Source organism: Nyctereutes procyonoides, unplaced genomic scaffold (genome assembly GCF_905146905.1).
Source record: "Nyctereutes procyonoides isolate TBG_1078 unplaced genomic scaffold, NYPRO_anot_genome, whole genome shotgun sequence".
Classification (NCBI taxonomy): Eukaryota; Metazoa; Chordata; class Mammalia; order Carnivora; family Canidae; genus Nyctereutes; species Nyctereutes procyonoides.
In genome coordinates, this window is record NW_026575025.1 from 13,837,740 (window position 1) to 13,861,562 (window position 23,823).

The 23,823-nt window shown below is 58.3% G+C and overlaps 1 protein-coding gene across 3 annotated transcripts; it reads left to right on the forward strand.

Moving 5' to 3' along the window:
* Positions 1-1,181: 1,181 nt before the first annotated feature.
* RAB3IL1 (RAB3A interacting protein like 1) lies at positions 1,182-23,186 on the forward strand. 3 transcript variants are annotated; one of them, XM_055312001.1, is made up of 10 exons: positions 1,182-1,333; positions 12,150-12,384; positions 12,759-12,854; positions 12,951-13,028; positions 13,700-13,918; positions 15,534-15,662; positions 15,750-15,862; positions 17,497-17,596; positions 21,254-21,320; positions 22,117-23,186. In XM_055312001.1, exons 1-10 carry the CDS (start codon positions 1,182-1,184, stop codon positions 22,197-22,199), a joined length of 1,272 nt encoding a protein of 423 aa, XP_055167976.1. In that variant the 3' UTR covers positions 22,200-23,186. The 3 variants fall into 3 exon arrangements, with proteins under 3 accessions (XP_055167976.1, XP_055167984.1, XP_055167991.1); XM_055312009.1 differs by lacking the exon at positions 1,182-1,333 and adding an exon at positions 3,784-3,888; XM_055312016.1 differs by lacking the exon at positions 1,182-1,333 and adding an exon at positions 10,122-10,168.
* The last annotated feature ends 637 nt before the right edge of the window (positions 23,187-23,823 follow it).

Here is a 23,823-nt window from a genome sequence, read left to right on the forward strand (position 1 = left end):
CGGAGGCTGACAGGAAAGAAGAGGGAAAGGGAGGGAGAAAGCCAGAGAACACTCATGTCAAGCGTGGCAGACCCTTCCCCGGTACAACTTCATTGAAGACAGTTGGTCCCCTTTTACAGATGAGGAAACTGAGTCCTAGGGAGGTGAAGGGACTTGTCTCAGGTCACACAGCCATAGACCAGCAGAGCTAGGATGAGTTTTCAAGCCAAATGAAGCAGGGTGGAACGTTCAAACCATCCCGGTGGACTGATGCTAACCGTGTCCCAGATAAGGGGGTGCTGAGGATTTGGAGGTCAGTGTGGGCCAGCCTCTGCCCACAGGGTCACTCAGTTCTTGTGGGGGTGTCAAATAGGTCTACTCCGTCATGACGCAGGTGGATATGTGCCTGAGGGCTTCACCCCTGTGCTATGGGGGGAAAACAGTCCTCAGGGCAGAAGGCTTCCTGGTGAAGGGGTGGTATAAACAAAAAAGATTTATCTGCAGGGGGTAGGACTTGCGTGCGCAGAGGGTCTTGTGTGAGGAAAGGCGTGGTGTAGGGCATGTCTAGGCAGTGGCAGCTGGCTTGGTGTGCCTTAGAGGGTGAGATTTCCTTATTATAGTTGGGAAACTGAGTCACAGAGAGAGTGGCATGCCCGAAGGCTCATAGTCTGGAGTGGGGTTGAATCCAGCCCATGTGACACCGGGCCTGTGTTCTTAACTGCTACACTGAATTGTGCCTTTTTATTGGTGGTTATAAGCTTTAAGGGGTTATTGAGACCAAGGACGGGGCCTGGAGCAGGCAGAGGTGCTTGCCCAAAGCCACACAACCAGCTAGTGATAGTGTCTGTGCTGGATCTTTCCAACTGGCCAACCTGGCCAGGCAGGGGACAGGCAGCTCCTCCTTCGGGCCTCGTGGAAGCTGGAGGTCTCGGGCATGTGGAAGAAAGCTCCCACAACCCCTCAGGGAGTCTCACCTTCCCAGGGAGAAGGGCCCCAGCACCTTCTGCTGCCCGCTGAGCCATAGGAGTTAATAATTATGGGGCTTCAGGAGATAGAGGCTTGCTGGGAGGGGCCTTTCTCCCAGACTGCTGCTCCTCAGAGATAGCAAAGGTTAGCGTGAGGCTCTGCGCAGGGTTGGGGAGAAGGCTTCTGCCACCTGCCTGCCTGGCGGTCTCCAGAGGGACCCTCGGGCTGGCCCTGGCATGGATGACCCCAAGGAGCACAGCAGGTGCCCTGCCCGAGGATCATGCCCCGTGTTCCTGGCACTGAGCTCAGGGGCTGTCCACTACGCCCCATCGGTTCTGGGCCCCACACCAGAGGGTAACTTGGAAGAGGAGCCCTGGGACACAGACAGGTGAGCCAGTGACCTGGGGCACAGAGGAGGGGTTGGCAGGCGGGGAGTCTTGCCACTCTGGAGAGACATTGGGGGAGGAGGGAAGAAGAAGCCAGGCTTGGGACAGGGGACGGACTGAGAACTCTGAGGAATTTCATGAGCCTCCTACAAGGTCAGTGTTGAGGAGTGACCCTGATTGTCTAACTTGGTGTGGTACAGACACAGAGTCTGAGGATGAGAGACGGCAAGACAAATACCCTGAGTCATACGGTTAGTTGAGGAGAGACTGAAGTCAGAATTGGGGCCCCGGGTCATCCAGGCTGGCAGTTTCCTGTTCCTCATCTGCCTCCAGCCAAGGCTCTGTGGTCAAGGCTGTCAGGTGGGGAGGGGGAATATGGGGCGGTGGAGTAGGACCATGGTTTGAAGCCTTGACCTTTTACTTCTCCCTCCCCACCTGTTGGCCAGGCCCCTAGGAAGCTTCCCTTTTTGCCTGACAGCATACTGCTGCAGCTTCAAGTGAGTTCTCTAGTTTCTGGGCTATTTAGAAAATTAGTGTAAGGAGGGGTCACAGGCTCACCGCCCCTGGCTGTGTGACATGGGGTGAGTTCCTGAACTTCTCTGAGCCCATCCTTCTCAGCTGAGTAGAGCTCACTGGGCTGTGGGAGGAGCTAGTGAGGCCTGGGAATTGAAGGTCACTGGATGTATAGATGATGTGATATTTTTAGGTAGTAACTGGGATGACAGCATTCCCAGAGTGGTGACCCCACATTTGTCCTTGGAGGCCTCACTTAAGGGCCTCCCACAGCCCACTGGCCCTCCCCTGTCCTGCTAAGGACTCTTCCTCTGGGGCCTTCGCCTGGGCTGACACCCCCTCCATGCCTTATCTCCCACCAGTCTGGGTTACTATGACTTGGACCAATCTTATCTCCTGCCCCGGCTTGTGAAGTCTTGGAGGGTGAGGGCCCTGTCCTGAGCGCCTTTTCTTCTCCCCTTCCCCTAAATAATGAACAGAGCAAGGGCCAGGAAGATAGCTGTTGCTCAAGACTTAGATGGTATAGGATTCAAGTCAAACACAATGACATCTGCTTTGGGCCAGACCCTGGACTAGGCTGGGATAGGTCGAGAGCCCCACTGCACTGAGGAGATGGCCCTGCCCTTGGGAAACCACAGTCTGAGAAACAGTTGCCCTGTGGAGTGAAGGGCATTGGAGGTCTGGGCAGAATGATTCTGGTAAGTCAGAAGGGATGTCACAGTGGGCTGCTCAGGTTGCTGGCACCTTGTGCAGTGAGTGAGTTAGCAAAGTAAGAAATCCATTTAGCCTATCCTCCACTCACCAAGTCCTACACCTTGGCATGGGCTATGCTCATCTAGGAAGGCAGTACCATCTTACATTTTTGACAAAGACACGTGCACTTAGTAGAGTGTGTCCAGGGTGGCCCTGGAAGTGGAAGCCCTTGTGAGTGTCTCCCACCCCCACCTCCTTAGCACATTGGAACCCCAGGATGACAGGGCATGTGTCTGTGCAGTTTCCCTTTGGGTCCCCAGGCTTTTTATGGTCCATAGTTTGTGCCCCGGAGGGATGGATGAATGGATGACCAAACCAACAAAAAAAAGGATGAATGAAACAAATGTGTGTCCCCAGTGAAGACCTGACAAATTCAAGCCTGGGGTCCCAGCTCTGTGGACCTGGAAGAGTCCTGTCTTGAGTTCTGGTAGCATCTGGAAGGGGTGCACCTTCTTTCTCCTGGCCTCCTAGGCCTCTCTAGACACAGAGGGTGGGAGCCACGGTCCCTGGCAGAAGATAAAAGGAGCTATACTCATTGGATCCAGCCCCAGGCTGAAGATGAGGCCAGTAGTCCAGGCTCAGGACCGGTGACAGAGGGATGGAGGGACAGGAAGACAAGTGGTCTGGGATGCAGGGAGAGGTTTTGCAGAGGACCTAAAACCAGACCGCTGTGCGCTGTGCGTGGTGGGGGTGCATCCCCCCCCCCAGTAGATGCTGGGCAAAGGCAGGAAAGGGATGGGCAGGGGGTGTTCAGAATAGGAGGGGTGGGGGTGAGGAAGGGCTGGGCTTGAGGCTGAAGACTTCCGCCGAAGGTGCGTCCATCCTCCCGGGCGCTAAGCACTCAGAGTGAACCCAGGAAACTTGTTCTGGGGACTGGCCCGTTCCCCGCCGTTCCGGAGCCAGCGCACGGGGGGGCAACGGGGCCGGCGGGCGGGCGGGGGGCGGGGGGCGCGGGGCGCGGGGGCGGCGGCCGGCTGCCGAGGACCGCCCGCCGAGGTTCGCGAGCCGCCGGGTGCAGGGGCGGCAGGGGGACCGCAGGCGCCTCGGGGCGGGGCCGCAGGACGCGCCGCCCGCGGGCTCCTCCCCTGCTCCAGCCTTCGCCCGTCCCGGGGCGCGCGGCCGGCGGAGGGCGGGGCCGGGCGCGTGTCCTCGGGCCACCCCCTCGGCCACGTGACCCGCCGGGTCGGGGACAGGGCGCGGGGGGCGCGGGCGGGCCCGACGGGCGGCGGGCTGGGATCCGGCCCGGGGCGGCGGCGCGGGGAGCTCGCGGCGGCGCCGGGATGTGGAGCGGGTAGGAACGCGGGCTCGCCGCTCCCGGCCCGGGCTGCGGGGGCCTCGGGGGCGGGCGGCGCGGGCACGCGCGGGCCAACCGGCGGTGGAGGTGGGAGGACGCCCGGGGGAGCGGGGAGACGGGGCGGGGGGCGGCAGACCCCAGACCCTCCCGGCGCGACGGCGCCTGCTCCCCGCGCATCTGGAGTGCGAGTGAGAGAGACGGGGAGGGAGTGAGTCTGGGGTGCGCACCTGGAGGAGGGGACCTGCGAGCCCGGAGGAACCTTGGAAGGCAGCGCAGTTGGGACAGGGGGCGGGCTCTGTCAGGGTCTCGGGTAAGCTGCTGAACCTCCATCTGGGGCTCCTGGCTCCGGCCTGGCACCGAGGTGTGGGGCAGTACTTCGCTGCAGTCTGAAGGAGGGCACAGCCCTGGGTCCCAGCGTAGCGGCCCCTGTCCCCATGACTGTTTTGTTGGCCCTCAGGGGTCATCCCAGTACCCGGCCAACCTGGTGTGGGTCCCCTGCCCTGTACATGCAGAAGGTTGTGGTCTTCTCTGGGACTCCAGCAAGCACTTCCTTTTCCCCAGTGGCCTGGAAAGGCCAGGTCCTGGAAGATGTGGCCAGAGTGGGGTGGGTGGTATTCCTGAAAGTTACTGGGTCAGCTGGGTGAGTAGGGGGTCCCAGGACAGGGCTATTTCCCAACCAGAGCTGGGGAGTGAGAGAAGGTCTGGAGGGGGGCAGATGCGCTGGCAGGCTGGAGAGGCTTCTGATGCAGGCAGGTCCACATGACTCCATGGCCCCTAGCAAAGCCTCGGCTGACATGCTAGGGAGTAGTGGGGCTTTGTCCCCAGCAGGGGGTGCTGAGAGAAAGGGCTCCTAGGAGGGGTGAGGTGTGGAGAGGCATGAGATCCTTTAAAGGGTGAAAGGTGAAGCAGAGCCTGTGTTGTTTGGAGAAGTTCTACACCCCCCTCTTGCACCCCCTCCCCCTCAAGAAGACTGAGTTCAGGGAGAAAGTTGTTGTGTGGGACCTGGTGGGGTTAGCACAATCCTGTGTGGGGCTAACTGTGCTTACGGGGCAGTGCCATCTGGAAGAAACTTCTGACTCCATGTGCTGGAGGCACCCAAGCAAAACAGTCACTGAGTTGCTACGTGATCTTGAGAGTATGGCTTCACTTCTCTGGGTCTCTAGGTGAAATGAGAGTGTTGTGGGGTGTGGGGCAGGGGCTGACCCATGCCCAGAGTGCCCCTCCCTGGAGGTACCCAGGTCAGGGCCAGACAGACAGGACTGGGAGTCATCAGTAGATAGATGCTCTCTTTAAGGACAATGTCAAAAAGACTTGGGGTCCTGGAGAAGATCCCCCCCCCCCAGTCCAACCTCCCTGCCCTATTCCCAAGAGCCTTCTGGATAAACCAGGCTGCCAAGCTGACCCCTACGTGATCCTCAGTATAACTCATTTCATTTTTTTTTTCATTTCATTTTTTAAAAAAGATTTATTTGAGAGACACAGATAAGGAGATAGCACAAGTGGGGGGAGGGGCAGAGGGAGAGGGAGAAGCAGGCTCCCTGCTGAGCAGGGAGCCTGATGCGGGGCTCAATCCCAGGTCCCTGGGATCATGACCTGAGCCAAAGGCAGGCACTTAACTGACTGAGCCACCCAGGCGCCCTATAACTCACTTCTTGCCTATATGTTTGGACCTCCAGGGCCTAGTCAGGTACAGAGCACCTAGTAGGTGATTTATAAATGCAGATGGAAAGCATGAGGGGTGGAGGAGGAGCTGGACACCTGAGAGTGAGAGGTAGAGTTTGGGGGTTACCTTGAGCACTGCATTTTAATGGACCCCCGCTCAGGTATTGGAGGCAGGGACTGAAGGATCAGAGGCCAAGCTGCCAGGATCCACTGGGGGCCTAGTGTCCTAGGAGCTCATCTAGACCCCAGCAAGAGCCAGAAAGGACCCTGCTTGGGTTCACACTTGTCCATGTAAGTCTAACTGAGCTGCTTGGGCTTGCAGCCCCTACAGGCTCAGGATAGTCTGGTAGGTGTATATCTGGACCTTTCGTTCTAGACTATGAGGAATCTGGCATCAGGGGTCATTGGCCCTGGCTGAGCTATATCAGTGTCTCTAGGGCTTCTTTCCTCATCTGTAGGTGAGGGATGGTTGCTGTTAATGGCTGGGTCCTGGTGCACTGGACCCAGGGCTGCTCCTCTAGAGTGAGTGACAGTGGCAGGACTCTGTGGGATCCCAGGTGGGCCCTCTTTTCTCAGGACTTCTTGAGCAGGAGCCCTGAATTCTGAACCCACAGGCAGCTCCCCCAAAAGTGGGATGCTCCCCACCCCATTGTTTCCTGTGTCCATAGTCTTGGGTACTAAGCCTGCTCCGGGTAGACAAAGGGGAGAGCAGCCTTGGGTGTCTTCAGCTGACAGTGCTGGGCACTTGGGGCTTGATCAGCAAAGGCCAGAAATTGAGTTCTGCCACTAAGTGGCCACATGACACTGGTGCAAGCCCCCTGGTCTCAGTTTCCCTGTCTGACAGATGGGACTAATCGTACCAATCTCTAGGGAGGGCCAGGCTCTGATGACCTGCTCAGGAATGAAATGAGATTCCCCACCCTCCCAGAGATGGAGCACTGTGTCTTTGTAGCAGGCAGGATTTTGGGGAAGTCCAAGGCTGCCGACAGGCTGGGTCATCTTGAGGAGGTCGGTTAACTGCTCTGGGTTGTAATTACCCTAAAGGGCTTGGATTTGTGAGCTCCTGCCTGTTGGGCCTAAGTCACAGGGGTCTGTTGGCTCAGACTTTGTCCCAAGTATGGCCTGGGGGCTTCAGGGGCAAGAAGGTAGACCTGCCTGGGGAGCAGTTGTGCACCTTTCCCAGCTGTGTCTTTCTGGAAACCCTCCTTGATCTAACTACCTACCTTGCCCCCTCAGCAGGTGGAGATATATCTCCTGCTGCGCCTTAATCTGTACAGGTGTGGAGCTCAGACCCTCATTAGGATCCTGCCTATCCTAGACTCTCCCCATGTCTGCCCAGGATTTGTGCCCAATAGCGCTGCGGGGGGGTTGGAAGTGGGGAGCAAAAAGATTTAGAATGTGATCAGAAGGGGGCTCGGTGATGTTGCTGCTAGAATCTGTGCAGTCATGCAGATGCGGCAGATTGGGGTTGATGGGGTGCCTAGCATATCATAGGTGCTCACTCTGAGGTGTGAGACTCTTCTAGGGCTGAGCAGGTGGGTGTGAGGCACGTGCTGGATGCCCTGCTCCGCACCAGCACAGAGTGAGCCCCCACCCTCCCAGGCCTTGTGCTGGCTCCCTGTGGAGATGCTGGGCTGGCAGCCCTGAGGTTGTGGTGAGGAGAGTCTGGCTTGGCCTGGTCCACCTGATTTCAGGTGTTCCAGCCTCCCTGCCTTCCCTCCTGAGGCTGTTCCTGACCTCTGCCCTCCTGTTTCATGTTCTACAAGGCACACACCTGCGTCCCCCTTGCTGGAGTTGTCTGGATGCATCTGCCGCCACCCCCTCCCAACCCCTGGGGGGTCCTGCTTTGCTTCTGTGTGTGACATATATGACACTGTTGTCCCATACTGGAACCCTCCCTTCCAACCCTGGTGATGGCTGCTCCAGGCTGGCTCTCTGGCCCTAGGCTCCTCTGTTACTCCTCTTCTGGTGCAGGCTCAGACTGCAGCTGCTTCCTCTGGCTGGGTGCCTCCCCTCAACCACCTATAGGACATGCCATTCATCAGATACCTCAGCCACCCCTTTTCCTTTCCCTGAAAGCTTCCCTTCCAGTTCCTATTGCCATCATTGGCACCATCTCATTATGTTAGTTAATTACTGTAGGTTTGTTACCACCCCCCACCCCGTCACCCTCTCCAGCTCCTGGTCCTGCCGCAATACCCCCCTCAGTGTCCCCTCTGCATGCCCCTTCCTAGCCTGGGGCCTGCCTGGCTTATGCAGCAGCCTTGAATGGAACCCTCCATCCCCACCACCACCGCCACTGTCTCAGGCACTATCTCAAACTTCTCAAATCCCATCTGCATCCTGCCTCATTTCTCCAAAACCACCATTCATCCCCTTTTCCTCCCATCTGGATCTTCTCTGGGTGACAGGTCACATGATACAAGAAAACTGCAATTCTGGGTTCTGTTCCTACCCTGCCACTCTTTGCTGTGTGTTCCGGTGAGGTCGTCATACCTCTCTGAACATCAGGTGCCTCACTGTCTAGACCAGGGCTGGGGAGAGCATCTGCCTGCCGTGGCATCATGAGGTTGGGGCACTGGAGTACTTGAGGGTTTGGAGCTGAAGACTTCGCCCCTCTCTGCCCTGTGGCCCCTGGACAGGACAAATCACTTGGCTGTCAGCTTCAGACCATTCCAGGCTTACTGGAATGCCTGTGGGTGCAGAGGTGTGAGTCTGAACGGGATCCCTGTGCCATGGCACTGCCCTGTAGACCAGCTCACCTTCAGCCACCCTGTCAGCCCCAGGTGGAGGGTGAGTGGTCCTAGGTGCCCTCCCAGCCTCTCTGTCCCCCAGCTTCAGAGCTGCCCTAACTAGTTCCTTCCTTTTTCTTTATTTTTTTAAAAGATTTTATTTATTTATTCATGAGAGACACCGAGAGAGGCTGAGACACAGGCAGAGAGAGAAGCAGGCTCCCTGCAGGGAGCCCGATGTGGGACTCGATCCCAGAAGCCCAGGGTCATGACCTGAGCCAAAGGTAGATGCTCAAACATTGAGCCACCCAGGCTCCCATTCTTCCTTTTTCTTTAATGAACCCATTGTGCGCATTAGCACAGGGATCTTTGATTCCAAGAAGTGACCTGGGCCCTGGTCAGAGGGACAGAAAGACCTCATGGCAGGCAGGTCAGGCTGGATATGGGAAGAGGTAGGTCCGACCTAGTAGCCTCTGGTCAGGCCCTCCTGGCCCAGTGGGGGTTGTTGGGTGACTGGGGACAATAGAATCTGCGGGTCCTCATTCTCATTTGTGCCATTTTTGTGTGCTGGGACTCCCAGGGCAGGACAGGGGGGGTGAGCATTGCTGCATCCACCCTCCCTTGTGTGTTTCCTGGGGAAGTGACCCGCTGGGGCCTTTCCTGTGTAAACTGCTGTGGGCTCTAGGCAGCAGAGCCAGCTTCAAGGTGGGGGATGTTGGATGCTCCCACTTTCCTCTGACCTTGACTTTTATAGTCTCCTGCCCCTAACCTCTCCCAGTGGCCCTGGGTCCTGCTACAGGCCTTCCCTGTAGCGTATTCTGAACTCTGGACTCTGTTTGTGTAGGAAGTGGGGGCTGAGAAGGTCCGAGCAGAGGCCCGTGGACCTGGCCTGAGGGGCAGGGAGGGGATGTGGTGCAGAAGAACTTAAGTGGAAGCCCATGCTTGTCTGAGGAGTGAGTTCCCCAGCACCACGGGCATTCCATTCGAGGTTTTCCAGCCCCTGGTCCAGGATGCTGAAGTGTGTGAAGACAGAGGATACTGGCTTGGCTGGATCTATGGGGCTTGGGGTCCCTCGTTCCTCTGAAATTTCTGAGTTGCCTCATGGCCCAGAAGTGCGAGGTGGGGCCTGCAGATTCCCACTTCCCTCCCAGTACAGGGCAAGCCCATCTTTCCTGAACCCCCAGCCCAGGCATTGAGCAGTTGGTGACTGCCAGGTGGTCCTATTCTACCCACGCTTTCTGCCATTAGGATTTTCAGGTTGGGCTTTTATGCTGGGGATGGGGGCAGAGCCTGTTGTCTCTGGCTGCAAAACTGGGCCCTATCTTTCCCAGAAGTGGGCTGAAGTGAGAGCCTGTTGGGAAAATGATGGGGGACAGTCCAGCCATGACCCCAGCCCCTACCCTCGGGACCAGCAGGAGAGTTAGTGTCTTTCACTCTAGTGGGAGGCCCAGACCACACTGGTGGCCCTCGTGGGAGGCACTGGGGGTCTTTTTCTCCTAGGCAGGGGCGTGGGTGATGTCTGGGATGATGTCCTTACAGAGGAAAAGACACCAGGGCTGGGTGTCTAGAACCTGGGATCCTGCCCTGTGGCCCATGCTGTCCCTGCTGGTTACCCCTATCCTTGGCCCACGTTTCTGGCTCATCATGTTGAAGCATTCAGCTCCTGAGTTGGAGTCTGCTGTCCCTATCAAACCTGAGCAACTAGGGCCATCTAGCCTCTCTCACCTGAGGGATTGGCCCTGGTCCCCTGCTGAGCTGGGAGCCTGATGTGATGCAGTGCTGGATCCCAGGACTTGGAGATCATGACCTGAGCCCAAGGCAGACTCTCAGCCATCTGAGCCACACAGGAGCTCCTCCTCCAGATTTTTACTCACATCCCACAGGTAGGAAGCAGCTTCAGAGAACTATAGTGCCATTCATAGGGCTGGTGTGTAAGTACCCAGCTCAGAGCCCAGTGTGGACCTGGCCTTGTCTGCCTCTGGCCTCTGCTCGCAGCCACAGCTCCCCCAGTCTGGCCTGCCCTCCTGGGAGGCAGTTTCTGGGCCTGAGCAGAAGCTGAGAAGTCAGTCGGGCCAGAATTGGGTCAGATTTCCCTGCTGCAGCCAAGGAAGAGTCTCCCAAGTCTGCCTAGGACCAGCAACTCTTGATCTGGAGACAGATGCGCTGATTCCATCCTCAGCCCCCACCTACCAGGCGGGGGATGCTTTGGGTCTAGACCGAAGCCCTGGCTGCCTAGACAAGTTTTGCACCTTTCAGACACTCTGTCCCTCATCTGTAGGATGGGGACAGTCCCATGAATGACATCAAGAGCTGTAAATGAAGGACATGAGCAGAGCAGCCAGGTGGCACCTGGCACAGTGTGAGTCCACTGGGTGTAGACCCCAGTCCAGGGCCACTGTAGCACTGCCGCAGCTCCTCCTCGAGCCTCAGGAGCCCCTTGCCAAGGGAGGACCCTCTCCCCCTCCCACCACACACACACGAAGGTGTTAGGAAGCATCCCTGTCTGGATAGACACTGTAGATGGAGAAATAGATGTGTTTCCCCACGTCATCTGTCAGAGCCTTGGGTCCCTGCCGGTCAGGACCCAGCCAAGGAACCATGAGGCCGCAGTCTGGGCCCGTTCCAGAGCAGAGGGCAGGCTGGGCTGGGTGTAGGGACAGAGCTACATGAAAGGTTGGGAATGGACTCATTGCTGGGGTCCCTGGGCACCCAGTCCCTTTGTGTTCCCTGGGGGGGAGACTGAGGCTTAGGGGCAGCTTGGTGACTGTCTCAGGGTCCTGGTGACAGGAGGGACTGCTCTCTGGTCTTGCTTTTCACACTTTTCCCTGAGAAAGCCTGAGTCCCATGACCCCTTGGCCTTGTCTTTCCTTCCCACTGTATGGGCCCCCCCTGAGCCCCCTCCACTCCCCCCCATCCCCCACCCAGCCCCTCACCCTCACCCTCAGCATAGCCACAATGGCTCCAAAGCTGCTGGCTCAGGAGCCACCAGCTTTTGCTGAGTGAGCAAGTCCAGAGGTGCTGTCTTGGCACAAACCACTGTTGGCTGAGCCCTCTCCCTTCCTGTCTCCCTCCCTCGGCAGGGTCTGTTGCAAAGGGGGAGGGTGGGTGTGGGGGTTTGTGGATGGACAGTGTGTGGGGGGGAGGCGGGGACAGAGGCTGCTGGCCGGGGCACCACCCCTAGGGTCTTCCGCTTCAGGGAGAGGAGGGTCCTGAGGCCCAGAGTGGGGTGTTTGAGGTCATGAGGCCAACCGGCGAGCGCCACCCGTGGAGGGCCAGGACCGCGCCCCGCCAGGTTCAGGGCACAGGAAGGCAGTGGGCCCCGTCCCGGCTGTTTGACAGAATCTTCCTGCCCCATCTCCTGGGCCTGGCTGCGTCCTCCCTCCCCTCCTGCCCACCCTGAGTGGGGTAGGATTTGCATCAAATCTGCATTAACAATAGCCTAGAAGGCAGTTCCTTTAAGAGCCTTGTGTGTGCCAGGGTTTTGTGCACGTCAGATCCGCTTGGTGACCCTCGAGGTAGAGCCGTGGCAATGGTCCCCCGCCTTGTAGAAATGGAGACCCAACGCATTTCATCATCTGCTGGACGAACACAGACTGAGCACTGGCTCTGTGCCGATCCCAGCCCTAGGCCCTGGGCTGGAGAGGGGGCTGGCACAGATGAAGGAGTCCTGTCCCTGCCCCAAGGAGACCCTGTGTTGGGTCATCCTGCCCTGGTGACAAGCCAGTGGCAGCCTTGCGGGTAGGGTTGCTGTTTTACAGAGGGGCCCAGGGCAGGCTCAGAGTGGCAGGCGTGTTGCTCAGGGCTGGTCCTTGGCCCAACGCTGGGGCTCCGAACCCCACCCTGTGTTTGCTATTTGCCTCACAGCCAGCCCCACCCAGACGAGGGCCACCCGCCGCCCCTTGAAACCGTCCCGGTCTCCTGGAAGGGCTGCAGGGAGTCCCCAAGAGGCCTGGCAGAGAACCCTGTTGGGGAGGAGGCCCAAGGTGAGGAGAGCCCCACGGCTGCCCAGCTGGACGTGTTGCGCCTGCGAAGCTCTTCCATGGAGATCCGTGAGAAGGGCTCAGAGTTCCTGAAGGAGGAGCTGCACAAAGCCCAGAAGGTGGGGCTCTGGGGGTGGTAGGGCTCGGGGCCTACCTGGAGGCTCCCTGAGCACCCAGGGAGCCCAGCCTCCCTGTCAGGGCCACCTGCCTGCACAGATGCTGGGGCTGGGCCTGAGGGAGGCACAGAGGAGAAACAAGTGCTTGTGACTTCTGGAGGATTTTTTAGGAGTCTTGACTTCTCCGAAAGCCCATTCTAGGCAGTTGGGGTTTCAACATCATGCCACAAGCTAAGTGGGAACTGCGTCGTCAACTGCAGGGCGACAGAGGAAGGGGGGTTGGGGCCCAGGGCCAAGGAAGAGGACCCCCTGGTGGAGCCTGATCAGTCGGCCTGGAGCCCCAGGGGGCTGACAGCCACTCTCCCCAAACCCCCCAGGAGCTGCAGCTGAAGGACGAGGAGTGTGAGCGGCTGTCCAAGGTGCGGGAGCAGCTGGAACAGGAGCTGGAGGAGCTGACGGCCAGCCTGTTTGAGGTACTGTGGCCTGCTGGCTGGGGGACAGGTTGGGGAGCAGGTCTGTGGGGGTGCGCTGGCCCCTCATCACTCACGCAGAGCCTCCCTTCTTCCCAGGAAGCCCACAGAATGGTGCGGGAAGCCAACATGAAGCAGGCAGCGTCAGAAAAGCAGCTGAAGGAGGCGCGGGGCAAGGTGAGGTCCCCACCACTCAGGCCCAGCCAGAGCCCCTATCTGGCCTTCCAGCCCCTCGAGTCAGCTTTGGCTACCTGATCGGACCCTCGCACCCTTGCATGTCCCAGGGTTGTGGGGCAGTGGGGATGGGCAGACCCTGCGGCCTAGGAAAGTGAAGCGGGGGTCTGAGATGCTACGGCTGAAATCCAACTCCCCAGCACTCGGGCAGTATTTCCAGTGCACCAGAGACCTTTCTGGGGCTTACAAGGGCGGGGAGGATCCTGTAGTCCTTACAATCTCTTTCCTGCCTGCCATACTCTCCTTACAAAGCAAAAACCTTGTCTGGCCATGTGAGCCAGGGCAGGGAAGTTCTTCCTCTTTTCGGAGTCTGTTTGCACGTCTGTCAAATGTGAGGGCTGGGTAGTTCCTGGCTCCTGGGCCCCTTGGTGGGAGGCCCAGCCACCTCCTGGACAGGTGCCTCCCACAGAGCCCTGGCATACTATGTGACCTCGGGCAGGCCACAGTTCCTCTCCAAGCCTCCCTGGCCCTCTCTAAAGTGGAGGTCTCATGCTGTTCTAAGGATGACAGGCCGGGTTACATGCCAGTCACTGCTGGGACAGGTTATCCTGAGCTGGGGTGGCTGGCGGTTGGCAGCCCACATTAGGCCTTGACAGCCATCTCATCCCGGCCAGATCGACATGCTGCAGGCTGAGGTGACCGCCTTGAAGACCCTGGTCCTCACATCCACACCAGCCTCTCCCAATCGCGAGCTGCACCCACAACTGCTGAGCCCCACCAAGGCTGGACCCCGCAAGGGCCACTTGCGACATAAGAGCACCAGCAGCGCCCTTTGCCCCGCCATGTGCCCCACTGCCGGACATCCCCTCACCCCGGACAAGGAGGGCAAAGAGGTGAGGGGTGGCAGGAAAGGGAGACACGGTGTCAGTGTCAGCCAGGCAGGGGGGCCCAGTGGGGAGTCCTGACCCCTCGCTGTGTGACCTGGAGCCTGGCCTGCCATCTCTGGGTCTCTGTGACCCCTCTCTGGGAGGGCTTGGCAGGTTTTTTGTGATAGGAGGTTTGGCCCTCAGCCTATGAATGTACCGTGTGTACCCCTCCTGTGTACCATGAGGGCCTGGTAACCCCTCCACAACCCTCCAGTAGTAGGTGGTATTCTGTGCACCTGAGACTGGCCTGGAGCCTGGGGGTCTGGCCTAGGTGAGGGGGATGGGGAGAGTTCTTCAGGAAGACATATTCACTGAGCCTAAAGAGGCCACTGCTGGGCCTCTGGGGACAAGCTGCTTGGGCCCTGCATGCCCATAGCCCTGAGGTCCAGGACCGGCTTGTGACATCCCTGGATTTGAAGGTCCTCAGTGCCTCTGGCTGTGGTACCTGGACAAGCACAGACTTTTGGGGCTGTCTCCCTCCCTGCCTCTGAGCTGGGTACATGGGGTACTTGGTCCAGGCGGGCAGTGGGCTCTGATGTCCTTGGCCGTAGGTCTTTGGGCAAGCAAAGGCACCTGCCAGAGCCTCAGCTTCCTCACATAAGTAGCGTCTCCTGGGGCCATGCAGACCCACAAGACCGGGGTGTTGGTTGCTCAGCTTAGGGCTGCACCCAGTGAACCCTACCAGGGCTGCAGGGGGACCCAGGCTCCTGTGAAGCAAGGCGGCCACCATCTCCATGCTGCCCCTTGTCTCTGGGGCTTCCAGGGAGAAAGCGCAGGCTAGGCCTCTCCCCCATTTCTGAGTCCTCGGCTTCTAACTGGACACTAACATCTCCTCCCTACTGTCTGTTCTGTCTCTGCATCTGTCCGTCTGTCTCTCTGCATCTGTCCGTCTGTCTCTCTTTATCTGCCCCTCACCCCAGCCTGGGCTGCCCCCCTTCCTCTCCCTGCTCCTCTGCGTGGTCCCCAGCAAAGCTGTTCAACTCACCTATGAGCCAGCCTGGCAGCTCCTGCCTGGGGAGCCACCTACGGCCCCCTCCTCTGCTACCTCTTTCTCCTTTTCCCAACAGGTAATAGCTCTGGAGAGGGGCCGCCCCTCTGCCCCCCGCCCAGCCTCATTCTCGCTGCACATGCCCCAGGGCAACCAGCTAGTCATCCGTGCCCAAGGAGGCAGCCCGTGTGTGTTCCTTCTATGTGCGTGGGCCTGTGTGTGCCATGGTACCTGCGTGTGGGGGGTACCTGCAGGGCCAGTCTTCAGCTTTTCCTCCTTCAGGAGGCAGAGAGGTTGTTAGGGACGAGGCCCTGGACCAAAGTCTGTAACCTCATAGAGCCGAGAAGCTAAAAGCACACCTAGATATGAAAGCTTGAGTTCTGAGGCCTTCAGTGCAGAGGGAAGGAAATAGTTCTTCTTTGGAACTCTGCCCCCCTGCTTAGCCACTGGGGACAGACCCGCTGGGAGGCTGGGGCCTGCCCTGCAACCCTCCTGGCCCCTTACCTCATTCAGTTCTGCCTATCCCTGCCATGCTGCCCCCCTGCCCCCCGACCCGGCATCTGACTGCCCCATCAGGCTCACCCTCCCCCACAGGTGGACACAACCCTATTCGCAGAGTTCCAGGCCTGGAGGGAGTCACCCACCCTGGACAAGACCTGCCCCTTCCTCGAGAGGGTGTACCGGGAGGACGTGGGCCCCTGCCTGGACTTCACGATGCAGGAGGTGAGGCAGAGGGCAGCTGGCCCCAGGCCCAGCCCCTCACGGAGGCCAGCCCCTCACTGACCCACCTGCTGCCCTGCTCTGCCACAGCTCTCAGCACTGGTACGGGCCGCCGTGGAGGACAACACGCTCACCATCGAGCCCGTGGCCTCGCAGACACTGCCTGCAGTGAAGGTGGCTGCAGTCGAGTGTGGCAGCACCAAGTGAGCTTGGCGTCCTTCCTCCTTTCCTGCCCGCCATACCTAGCCTGATGCTCTGCCAGCTGGGGACTGAGCCTCAGGCCTGCCTCCTAGGGTCCTGGTGTGGGTCCTGCAGAGGGTGTGGCTGGGGACTGAGCCTCAGGCCTGCCTCCTAGGGTCCTGGTGTGGGCCTGCAGAGGGTGTGGCTGGGGACTGAGCCTCAGGCCTGCCTCCTGGGGTCCTGATCTTGCAGGGAGTAGTGGCTGAGGACTGAGCCTCCTGGTGTGGGTCCCCCGTGGGTGAGGGGGCGCACAGGCCTGGCTGGGGAGGATTGCAGAGGCATGCAGGGTGGGGAGGCATCTCTGGCAGAAATTCCTGCCTCTAGTCATAGATCCTCGGGCCTTCCGGGGAGCCCGGGAACTGGAGCCTCCCTCTTCTTGGCTGGCCTGACAGGCATCTCTCTCCCACAGTGGGTTCTGGGCTCCGACTGATGTGTAAGTGATGTCAGCTGCCAGCCCCCCTTGTGCTAATAAATAACCAAACAGCCCTGGCATCTTGTCCTTCCTGCCATTCAGCTGCCATCGAGCAGGACTCACAGCAGAACAAAATAGCTAGGGTGGGGCAAGGGGCAGAGATGGGGAGCACTTTACTTCGGCAGCCCAGGATTTGACCTGCCAGGGATGCCCCACTGGGGTAGACTTGTCACAGAGGGGAACATTTGAGCTGGGTTTTGAAGGATGGATAGGAGTTTGCCAAGTAGGGAAGGGCCTTTCAGGCAGAGGGAAAAAAAATGAATGAAGGTTTGAGAAGCTGGGGTATTAACGGAAACATCACTGGATTTGTGGGCAGAGCAGTAGGTGGGTAGGGAGATAGGGCTGAGGCTGCAGAGGCTGTTTGGGGCCAGAGTGTAAAGGGCCTTGAATGGGGTTTGGGCTTTGACCCATTAGGCCAGCATTTCACAAAATCATCAATAGACGTTTCCTGAAAAGAGGGCTGCTGAATCCAATCAGAGTCCCAGTGAACCTGGAGACAGCAAGGCACTGACAAGTCCTGCAGCCAGGAGCCTCCTTAACCTTCCTCTGCTCCAGAGTCTCCATAATGGTTTCCTGGGCAGTAGGAAAATGGCAGGGAAAGATGATGAGCTAGATGGGAGCTTTTGAAGGAGCCCCTGGCTGTAGTGCAGAGAAGGGGAGAGGCAAGGCAAAGGGCTGGTTGGAGGATCCGAAAGGATTCAAGCAAAAGCCCCTGCTAGCATGACCTTGCCTGAGGACTTGCTAGCCAAGTGGAGGAGAGAGTGGACTCGTTCAGTTGGGGAAGGAGTGACGAAGTCCAAGGGCCCCAGTAAAGTAGGAAGTGTGTTTGGAGGGCCTGCAGAGAGTGGAGCATTGGTATACCTGGCATGAGGTTGACAGAGCTCTCCTGCCCTCCAGGGGCAGCATAGGTGGTTGAGGGGTGGGATCCAGCTTAGGTCAGAGGCCTGTCCCAGGTCCCTCCTTGGCCTGGCCCTGGGGTCCTGGGGAAGCTGGGGTCGAGGGAGAGAATGCCAGACTGCACACCTCAGTCTGCTGGCCTCTCCCTTCCTCTGTGCATGCTTGGTGCATGAGCCGGGCAGGCAAGCCCCCCCCCCGGCCCTCATGGCCCCCTCTGCTTTCTTCTAGCACCTGTGCCCTGAGCGGACTGGCTCGTGCCTGTCGCCACCGAATCCGGCTTGGGGACTCTGAGAGCCACTACTACATCTCGCCGTCCTCCCGGGCCAGGGTGAGTCATCCAGAAGGAGTGTCACCTGGCTTCTTAGGGGCAACTGGGGCTGGGACGCTGGTCCCTAGGCCTGAGAGCGCAACCTTGATCTGCAGAGTAGGGCCTGGGCTCAGAGAGATCTGGAGACTGGCTCAGACCACGTAGCCAAGCCTGGTGAATTAGTTGGTGCATAACCAGTTACCGTAAACGGAATGGCTTAGAACAACCCCCATGTATAACTGTGGTCTCCCCAGGGCAGAAGTCAGCCTAGTTTCGCGGGTTCTTCTGCTCAGGGCCTCATGGGCTTGCGGTCAAGGAGCAGGTTGGCCGCGTCCTTCCTTGGAGACGGTGGTCCTCTTCTGAGCTCACACGGCTGTTGGCAGGATTCAGTCCCTGTTGGCTTGCCGAAACCTAATCGTGGGAGTGACATTAGAATTCAGGTTAGGGCAGCCCGGGTGGCTCAGTGGTTTAGCGTCGCCTTCAGCCCAGGGCGTGATCCTGAAGACCCAGGATCTAGTCCCACGTCGGGCTCCCTGCATGGAGCCTGCTTCTCCCTCTGCCTGTGTCTCTGCCTCTCTCTCTCTCTCTTTCCCCCCTCTGTCTCTCATGAATAAATAAATAAATCTTAAAAAAAATAATAATTCAGGTTAAAGTTCCAGGTTCCTGCCTCCCAGCTCAGGCTCTGGCCCCAGGCTTTTGGGAAGGTTCTGGGGCATGTGTGTTACTCGAACCTGACAGCCAATGGTGGGTGCCACAAGGCTTCCAGGAATCCCAGAGTCTGCCCTCACTTGCCAAGTGGCACAGGTGGGGTCAGTGGACCTCACTGAGCTGGGGGGTGAGGGGTGATAAGGTGGGGTGGTCTCCGTTCCTCTGTCCCCTGAGAAACTGTGAACAGGATTGTGAAGAACCAAAGAGAATGCATTAGAAGATTTTGAAGCTTGGTGCAAAGGTGACACTGCATGGGGCCCTGTTTGAGGAACCATCTCCCATCCTTGACCTACTAGAGAGTGCTCATTGAAGGGACAGATGGCCCCATTGTTGGGCAGCTTGTATGGTCCTGACAGCTTCTGCAGGGCATCTGGAATGTTGTCCTGACACATCCCACAGCAGTGAGCCAAGCTCCTGTTTGTGGGTGGGGAGTCTGTGCCTTAGAAAGGAGGGTGTGAGGGATGCTTGGGTGGCTCAGCGGTTGAGCATCTGCCTTCAGCTCAGGTCGTGATCCCGGAGTCCCAGGATCGAGTCCCACATCAGGCTCCCTACATGGAGCCTGCTTCTCCCTCTGCCTCTCTCTCTCTCTCTCCATGTCTCTCATGAATAAATAAATAAAATCTTAAAAAAAAAAAAAGAAAGAAAGGAGGGTGTGTGTGGCCTAGACCTGGGGCCTCCCCATTCTGCACTCAGTCTGCCTTCCCTTGCAGCCTCTGCCCTGCACTTCTGTGCCCCGAGCCCTTTCCAATGGTCTCTCTCTGATCCCTACCAGGGCTCAACAGAAGGAGCCGCGCCATTCGGTCCCTGGCAAAATTATATCTAGAACTGTGTTTCTTCCAGGCCTGCTTGTCTCTGCCGGGCAGAGCTAGGATGGGAGATGAGGATGGTATGAAGTTTTAGGATGTAGTCTCCACCCTAAAGAGACTAAGGAATGTGGCATTCTTAGGGAGAAGAGGTTTCTTTTTAATATTTTTTTCAAAGATTTTATTTATTCATGAGAGACAGAGGGAGAGGCAGAGACACAGGCAGAGGGAGAAGCAGGCTCCATGCAGGGAGCCCAATGTGGGACTCGATCCTGGGTCTCCAGGATCATGCCCTGGGCTGACGGCTCCAAACCGCTGAGCCACCCAGGGATCCCTCTGTTTAATATTTTTTTTAAAAAAGATTTTATTAAAAAAATAATAAAATAAAAAGATTTTATTTATTCATGAGAGAGAGAGACAGAGGCAGAAGGAGAAGCAGGCTCCTTGCAGGGAGCCTGACGTGGGACTCAATCCCGGGACTCCAGGATCACTCCCTGCACGGAAGGCGGATGCTCAAACACTGAGCCACCCAGGCATCCCTAATCTTTTTTTTTTTTTTTAAGATTTTTATTTATTTATTCATGAGAGACACAGAGGGGCAGAGACACAGGCAGAGGGAGAAGCAGGCTTCCCACGGGGAACAGTACAGCCCTGGGGAAAGAACTCAACTGCTCGCTGCCACTGCTTGCTCACCAGCCTCCTCTCATGGGGGCCCATGGACCCTTGGGAAACACCACAGCCTGACACACAAGCTTCTCCTGCCCCACCCTCTGCCCCCCACCCCAGCCCACTGCAGCCCCTCCTGAGCCACACTGGGTTAGTCCCTTGACTTGGGCACCCCCCCCCACCATGCTTCCCTGCTTTTGCCAGGGCCACCAATGCCCCTGCACCCACTTCATTCTCCTGGCAAGGATTCCTATGTGTTGAGGGCCTCCAGGACTGTTGCCCCCTTGCTGTAACTCTGGACCCCGTGGGCTCCCACACACTTGAAGTCTCTCCCCAGAGTGCTGATGTTCAGTCAGTGCTGTCGTGGGCACAGCTGCCAGCTGCCTTCTGCCCTGTCTTACATGGGGTTCCCTAGAAGCTGAGCCGAAGATGAAGATCTCATGCCATTCTTAGGAGGAGGGAGGGAAACAATAGGGGGTCGGGTGGGTAAAGGAGGCTATGGCCTCAGCTGGAGTCTGGCTGCAACCCGCTCCATGGGGGCTCTGGAGCCCAGGGTGGGTTCCACCCTGAGACAAGGGAGCTGGCCTCTTACATGCTGCATGCCAGCCAATACGTGGTACGGAGGGATACTGATGAGCCGCCAGTGGCCGGCAGGCTTCAGCAGTGGGAAGAGGCCTGGGCAAGGTACCAGCAGCACCCTCTTTGCAGTAGGAGAGTCTTCATGGAAGGGCCCACGTCTGAGCCAATGTGGGGTCCATGGTGCCCAGCACAGGGCCTGGCATGGAGCGGGCCTCCGGCCAGGTTGAGGGCTTCAGGCCTGGGGATCCAGGGCAGCCCCAGGGAGCAGCTTCTGATCTCCCTGGAGCAGCGTTCCAGGGAGGCCAGGGCCTTGGGCACCCAGAGCAGGCAGGGCCCTCAGGATGAGCGGGGACTCTAGGGCAGGCTGCTTGGTTTCATTTTCCAGCTCAGTCACTTAACTATCTCTGTGGCCCCTGTAATTGTCATCTGGTAGCTCTGTTTCTGGAGTCTGTTTTCCTCATGTGTAAAATGGGAATGATATGCGTGTCTGCCTCCCTGGGTGCAGGTGCTGGATCAAATGTTAGTTGCTGCTATTGTTTTTATTGGGAGTGGTAATAACAGCACTGTCAGTAATTAAATTATTTTAAAGCTTTTTTGTTTTGTTTTCTTAAGATTTCTTATTCATTTGAGGGAGAGAGAAAGAGAGAGCACAAGCAGGGGGAGGGGCAAGAGGAGAAGCAGACCCCCCACGGAGCAGGGAGCCCAAGGCAGGCTCTGTCCTGGGACCCTCGCATCATGACCTGAACCATCCAGGCGCCCAATAATCAAATTTTAAAGCCCAGCCCCGTTCAACTCAGGGAGCATTATCTAGCTCTGATGCAACGTGAGGTCTCCCACTCTGGTCTCCGATCTGCCCTGGCTCTTGGGGGGGACCCTGAGCGTGAGAGCCTGCGGGTCACAGTCTCCCGGCTTCTGCTCACAGATCACCGCAGTGTGCAATTTCTTCACTTACATCCGCTACATCCAGCAGGGCCTGGTGCGGCAGGAAGGTGAGCGCCCCCTGGTGGCCCCTGGGAGGGAGCGGGAGGGCCGTGGCGGTGGGGTCAACTTGGGGCGGGCTGGGGAGGACTCTGCTAGGACTCCGTCCCACTGCCTTCTCCACCCAGAAACTTCTCCAAGACACCAGGGCCCGTGGGGATTGCTCCCTATGAGTGGCCTGGCCTTGGAAGCCTGCACGATGGGGTGTCCCTTGTGGATCTCCCCACTGGGGGCGGGCTGGGCTCTTCATGCTGCCACCTCCCACTTCACCCTTGACCAGCAGGCCCTCCATCTACTTGTTGTCCCCTCTACCCCTGTTCTGCAAGGCTCAGCATCCCGCTCCTTTCCCAAACTTGGTTTCCTGCTGAGTCTTCTCCCGATTCAGTTTTGGAGTCAAGCCTCTCTTTCCTGGCTTGGGGCATCAAGGCCCCAGAGAGGAACTTGGACACATCCCATGGCTCTGCTGACTGCTTAGGGTCTCTGAGACCCCAGGGAGACAGGGTTGGAAGGCGTTTGTAGCCTGCCAGATGGGTATCAACGTGCTTGTGCATGTTGGTATTGGGCTGTAGGGGTGATGCCACCTCGGCCACCAGTGTGGGGGTGCATAGTGTGCTCAGCACTCCACAGTTTTGCAAGGCCTCAGTGTGGAGCCTCAGAGAGGTCCAGCCATTCACAAGGTCACCTGTCCTGGGGGACTGGGAAGCCCTGGGTGCCTGCCAACTGCCCTGTCTGAAGCCAGGGGAGAGGTGCCAGGCCATTGGCCTGAGTCCACCATTACTAAGCTATCCACCTTCTGTCTACCTGCAGTGGAACCGATGTTTTGGGAGATCACGAGGCTGCGGAAGGAGATGTCACTGGCCAAGCTCGGCTTCTTCCCCCAGGAGGCGTAGGGCATGGCCCAGGCCTGGAGGGGAGCTCTGATCCATAGCCAACACCTGCCCCAAGCACAGACAGACAGGAAGACAGGGTCCCAGAGCCAGCCCTGAGCCAGAAGCTGAGCAGATGGACAAATGGCCAGGCCACAGAAGCCTTGCTGAGCTGGTACCAAACCTTCAATCCAGGACAGACGACAGGAGCTCATGAACTGACCCTTCTCTCTTCACCAGTGGCCCTGTAGCCACTGGGAGACCTTCAGGGAAGCACTGAAGACCAAGGATCTTGGGCCCATACTCGGGCTCAGCCCTCGGGAAGGGAAATGTGCATCTGCACCCCCTTTGCAGGCCTGGGAGCTGCTGCTCACAGTGCTTTGTTGCTGCCTCATCCTCAGAAGAGGACCACTGAGGACCACACTGGGTGGCCTGACCTCCAGGGTATCGCCCCCACCTCAGTTCCCGAGCCCTGGGGCACCAGCACCCCCTGGTTGCCATCCCTCATCCATTCCCCGTGGCCTCCCTGTTGGACTGCCTCAATGGGCCCCCGCTGTGTCCAATGTCCGTCAGGAAATGGGGCTGTCAGGGACTCTCACACCAACCTATATCTGCTTGAGGACCATCCCCAAACTGTTCTTCAGATGGATCAGGCACTGATCCTTGCACTTGACCCCATCCCCCACCTGAGCCCATGCCCCAGGAGGCTCTGAGACCCCCACCACCATTGGAAGGATTAGGATGGGTGGGTTTCCCCCAAAGTAAAACTCAGGGCCTCAGGACACCCATGTCTATGTTCAGCTGTGAGTGGCCATTCAGACAATGGGGGTTGAGGCTGCCTTGCCCTGCACACAGGACTGGGGTAGGGTGGGCACACCCCAGGCCCGCTCCTCACCCCGCACAGCCCATTTAGGACTCAGGTCCAACCTGGACACATCCCTCACCACAGCTGATTTCCTTTGAATGGAATGTAACACAATCTCTATTTAATAAAGGAAGGCTTTGTTAGTAGAGGCTGGGCAGCCACGCGCCTTCACTCCTGCACCCCGGGGCTCGGGCCAAGGCTTGGGCATCTGAGGGAATGAAACCAAATCCTTCCCTAGCCTGACCTCGTGCTTGGGATTAGGCCCAAATCCTGAAGGGATTGCTGGAGGGAGTACCACTTGAGTCGTCCCCAGCCGTCTGTGGGGCTGTGGGCTATCAAGGCTGAGCCCGGCTTCCTCTCCGCCACGGGGTGGCCTGCTGTGGGGAAAGCATTGGTGCTGAGGCTGGCTCTCACGCTGTCTCGGGAAAACCTTGAGCACATCTCCCCTCTGGTCCCCTTGTCTTTGACAAAGAGTTGGAATTCAGAGGCAAATTCTTGAGGCTGCTTGGCGAGTGCAGGACAGTGGCAGGATGGGTTGGTGATGTCTGCTGGCAGCAGGGGCAGGGATGTGGGGACTCTGGCTTTCCCAGGCCTGCTCCTAGATGGATTCCTAGCAAGAGCCAATAATCACCAGGTGGACCTGGGGAGGTAGCTTGTGGTTCCAGGTCCCCCCTCCACCTGTGGGGGTATGGGTCCGGGCCCAGGGGTGTCCTGGGAGAAGGGGAGCATAGCAGCTTCTAGGTCAGCCTGTGCTGGGACTGGCAAGGAGGTCCCCACTGGCCT

What these genes read in the sequence shown, in the direction of transcription:
- RAB3IL1 (XM_055312001.1), top strand. Translation starts at nt 1,182, where the DNA reads ATGGATGACCCCAAGGAGCACAGCAGGTGCCCTGCCCGAGGATCATGC. An exon ending in GAGCCCTGGGACACAGACAG is followed by an intron (nt 1,334 to 12,149) that starts GTGAGCCAGTGA and finishes TTTGCCTCACAG; the next exon opens with CCAGCCCCACCCAGACGAGG. An exon ending in TGGACTTCACGATGCAGGAG is followed by an intron (nt 15,663 to 15,749) that starts GTGAGGCAGAGG and finishes GCTCTGCCACAG; the next exon opens with CTCTCAGCACTGGTACGGGC.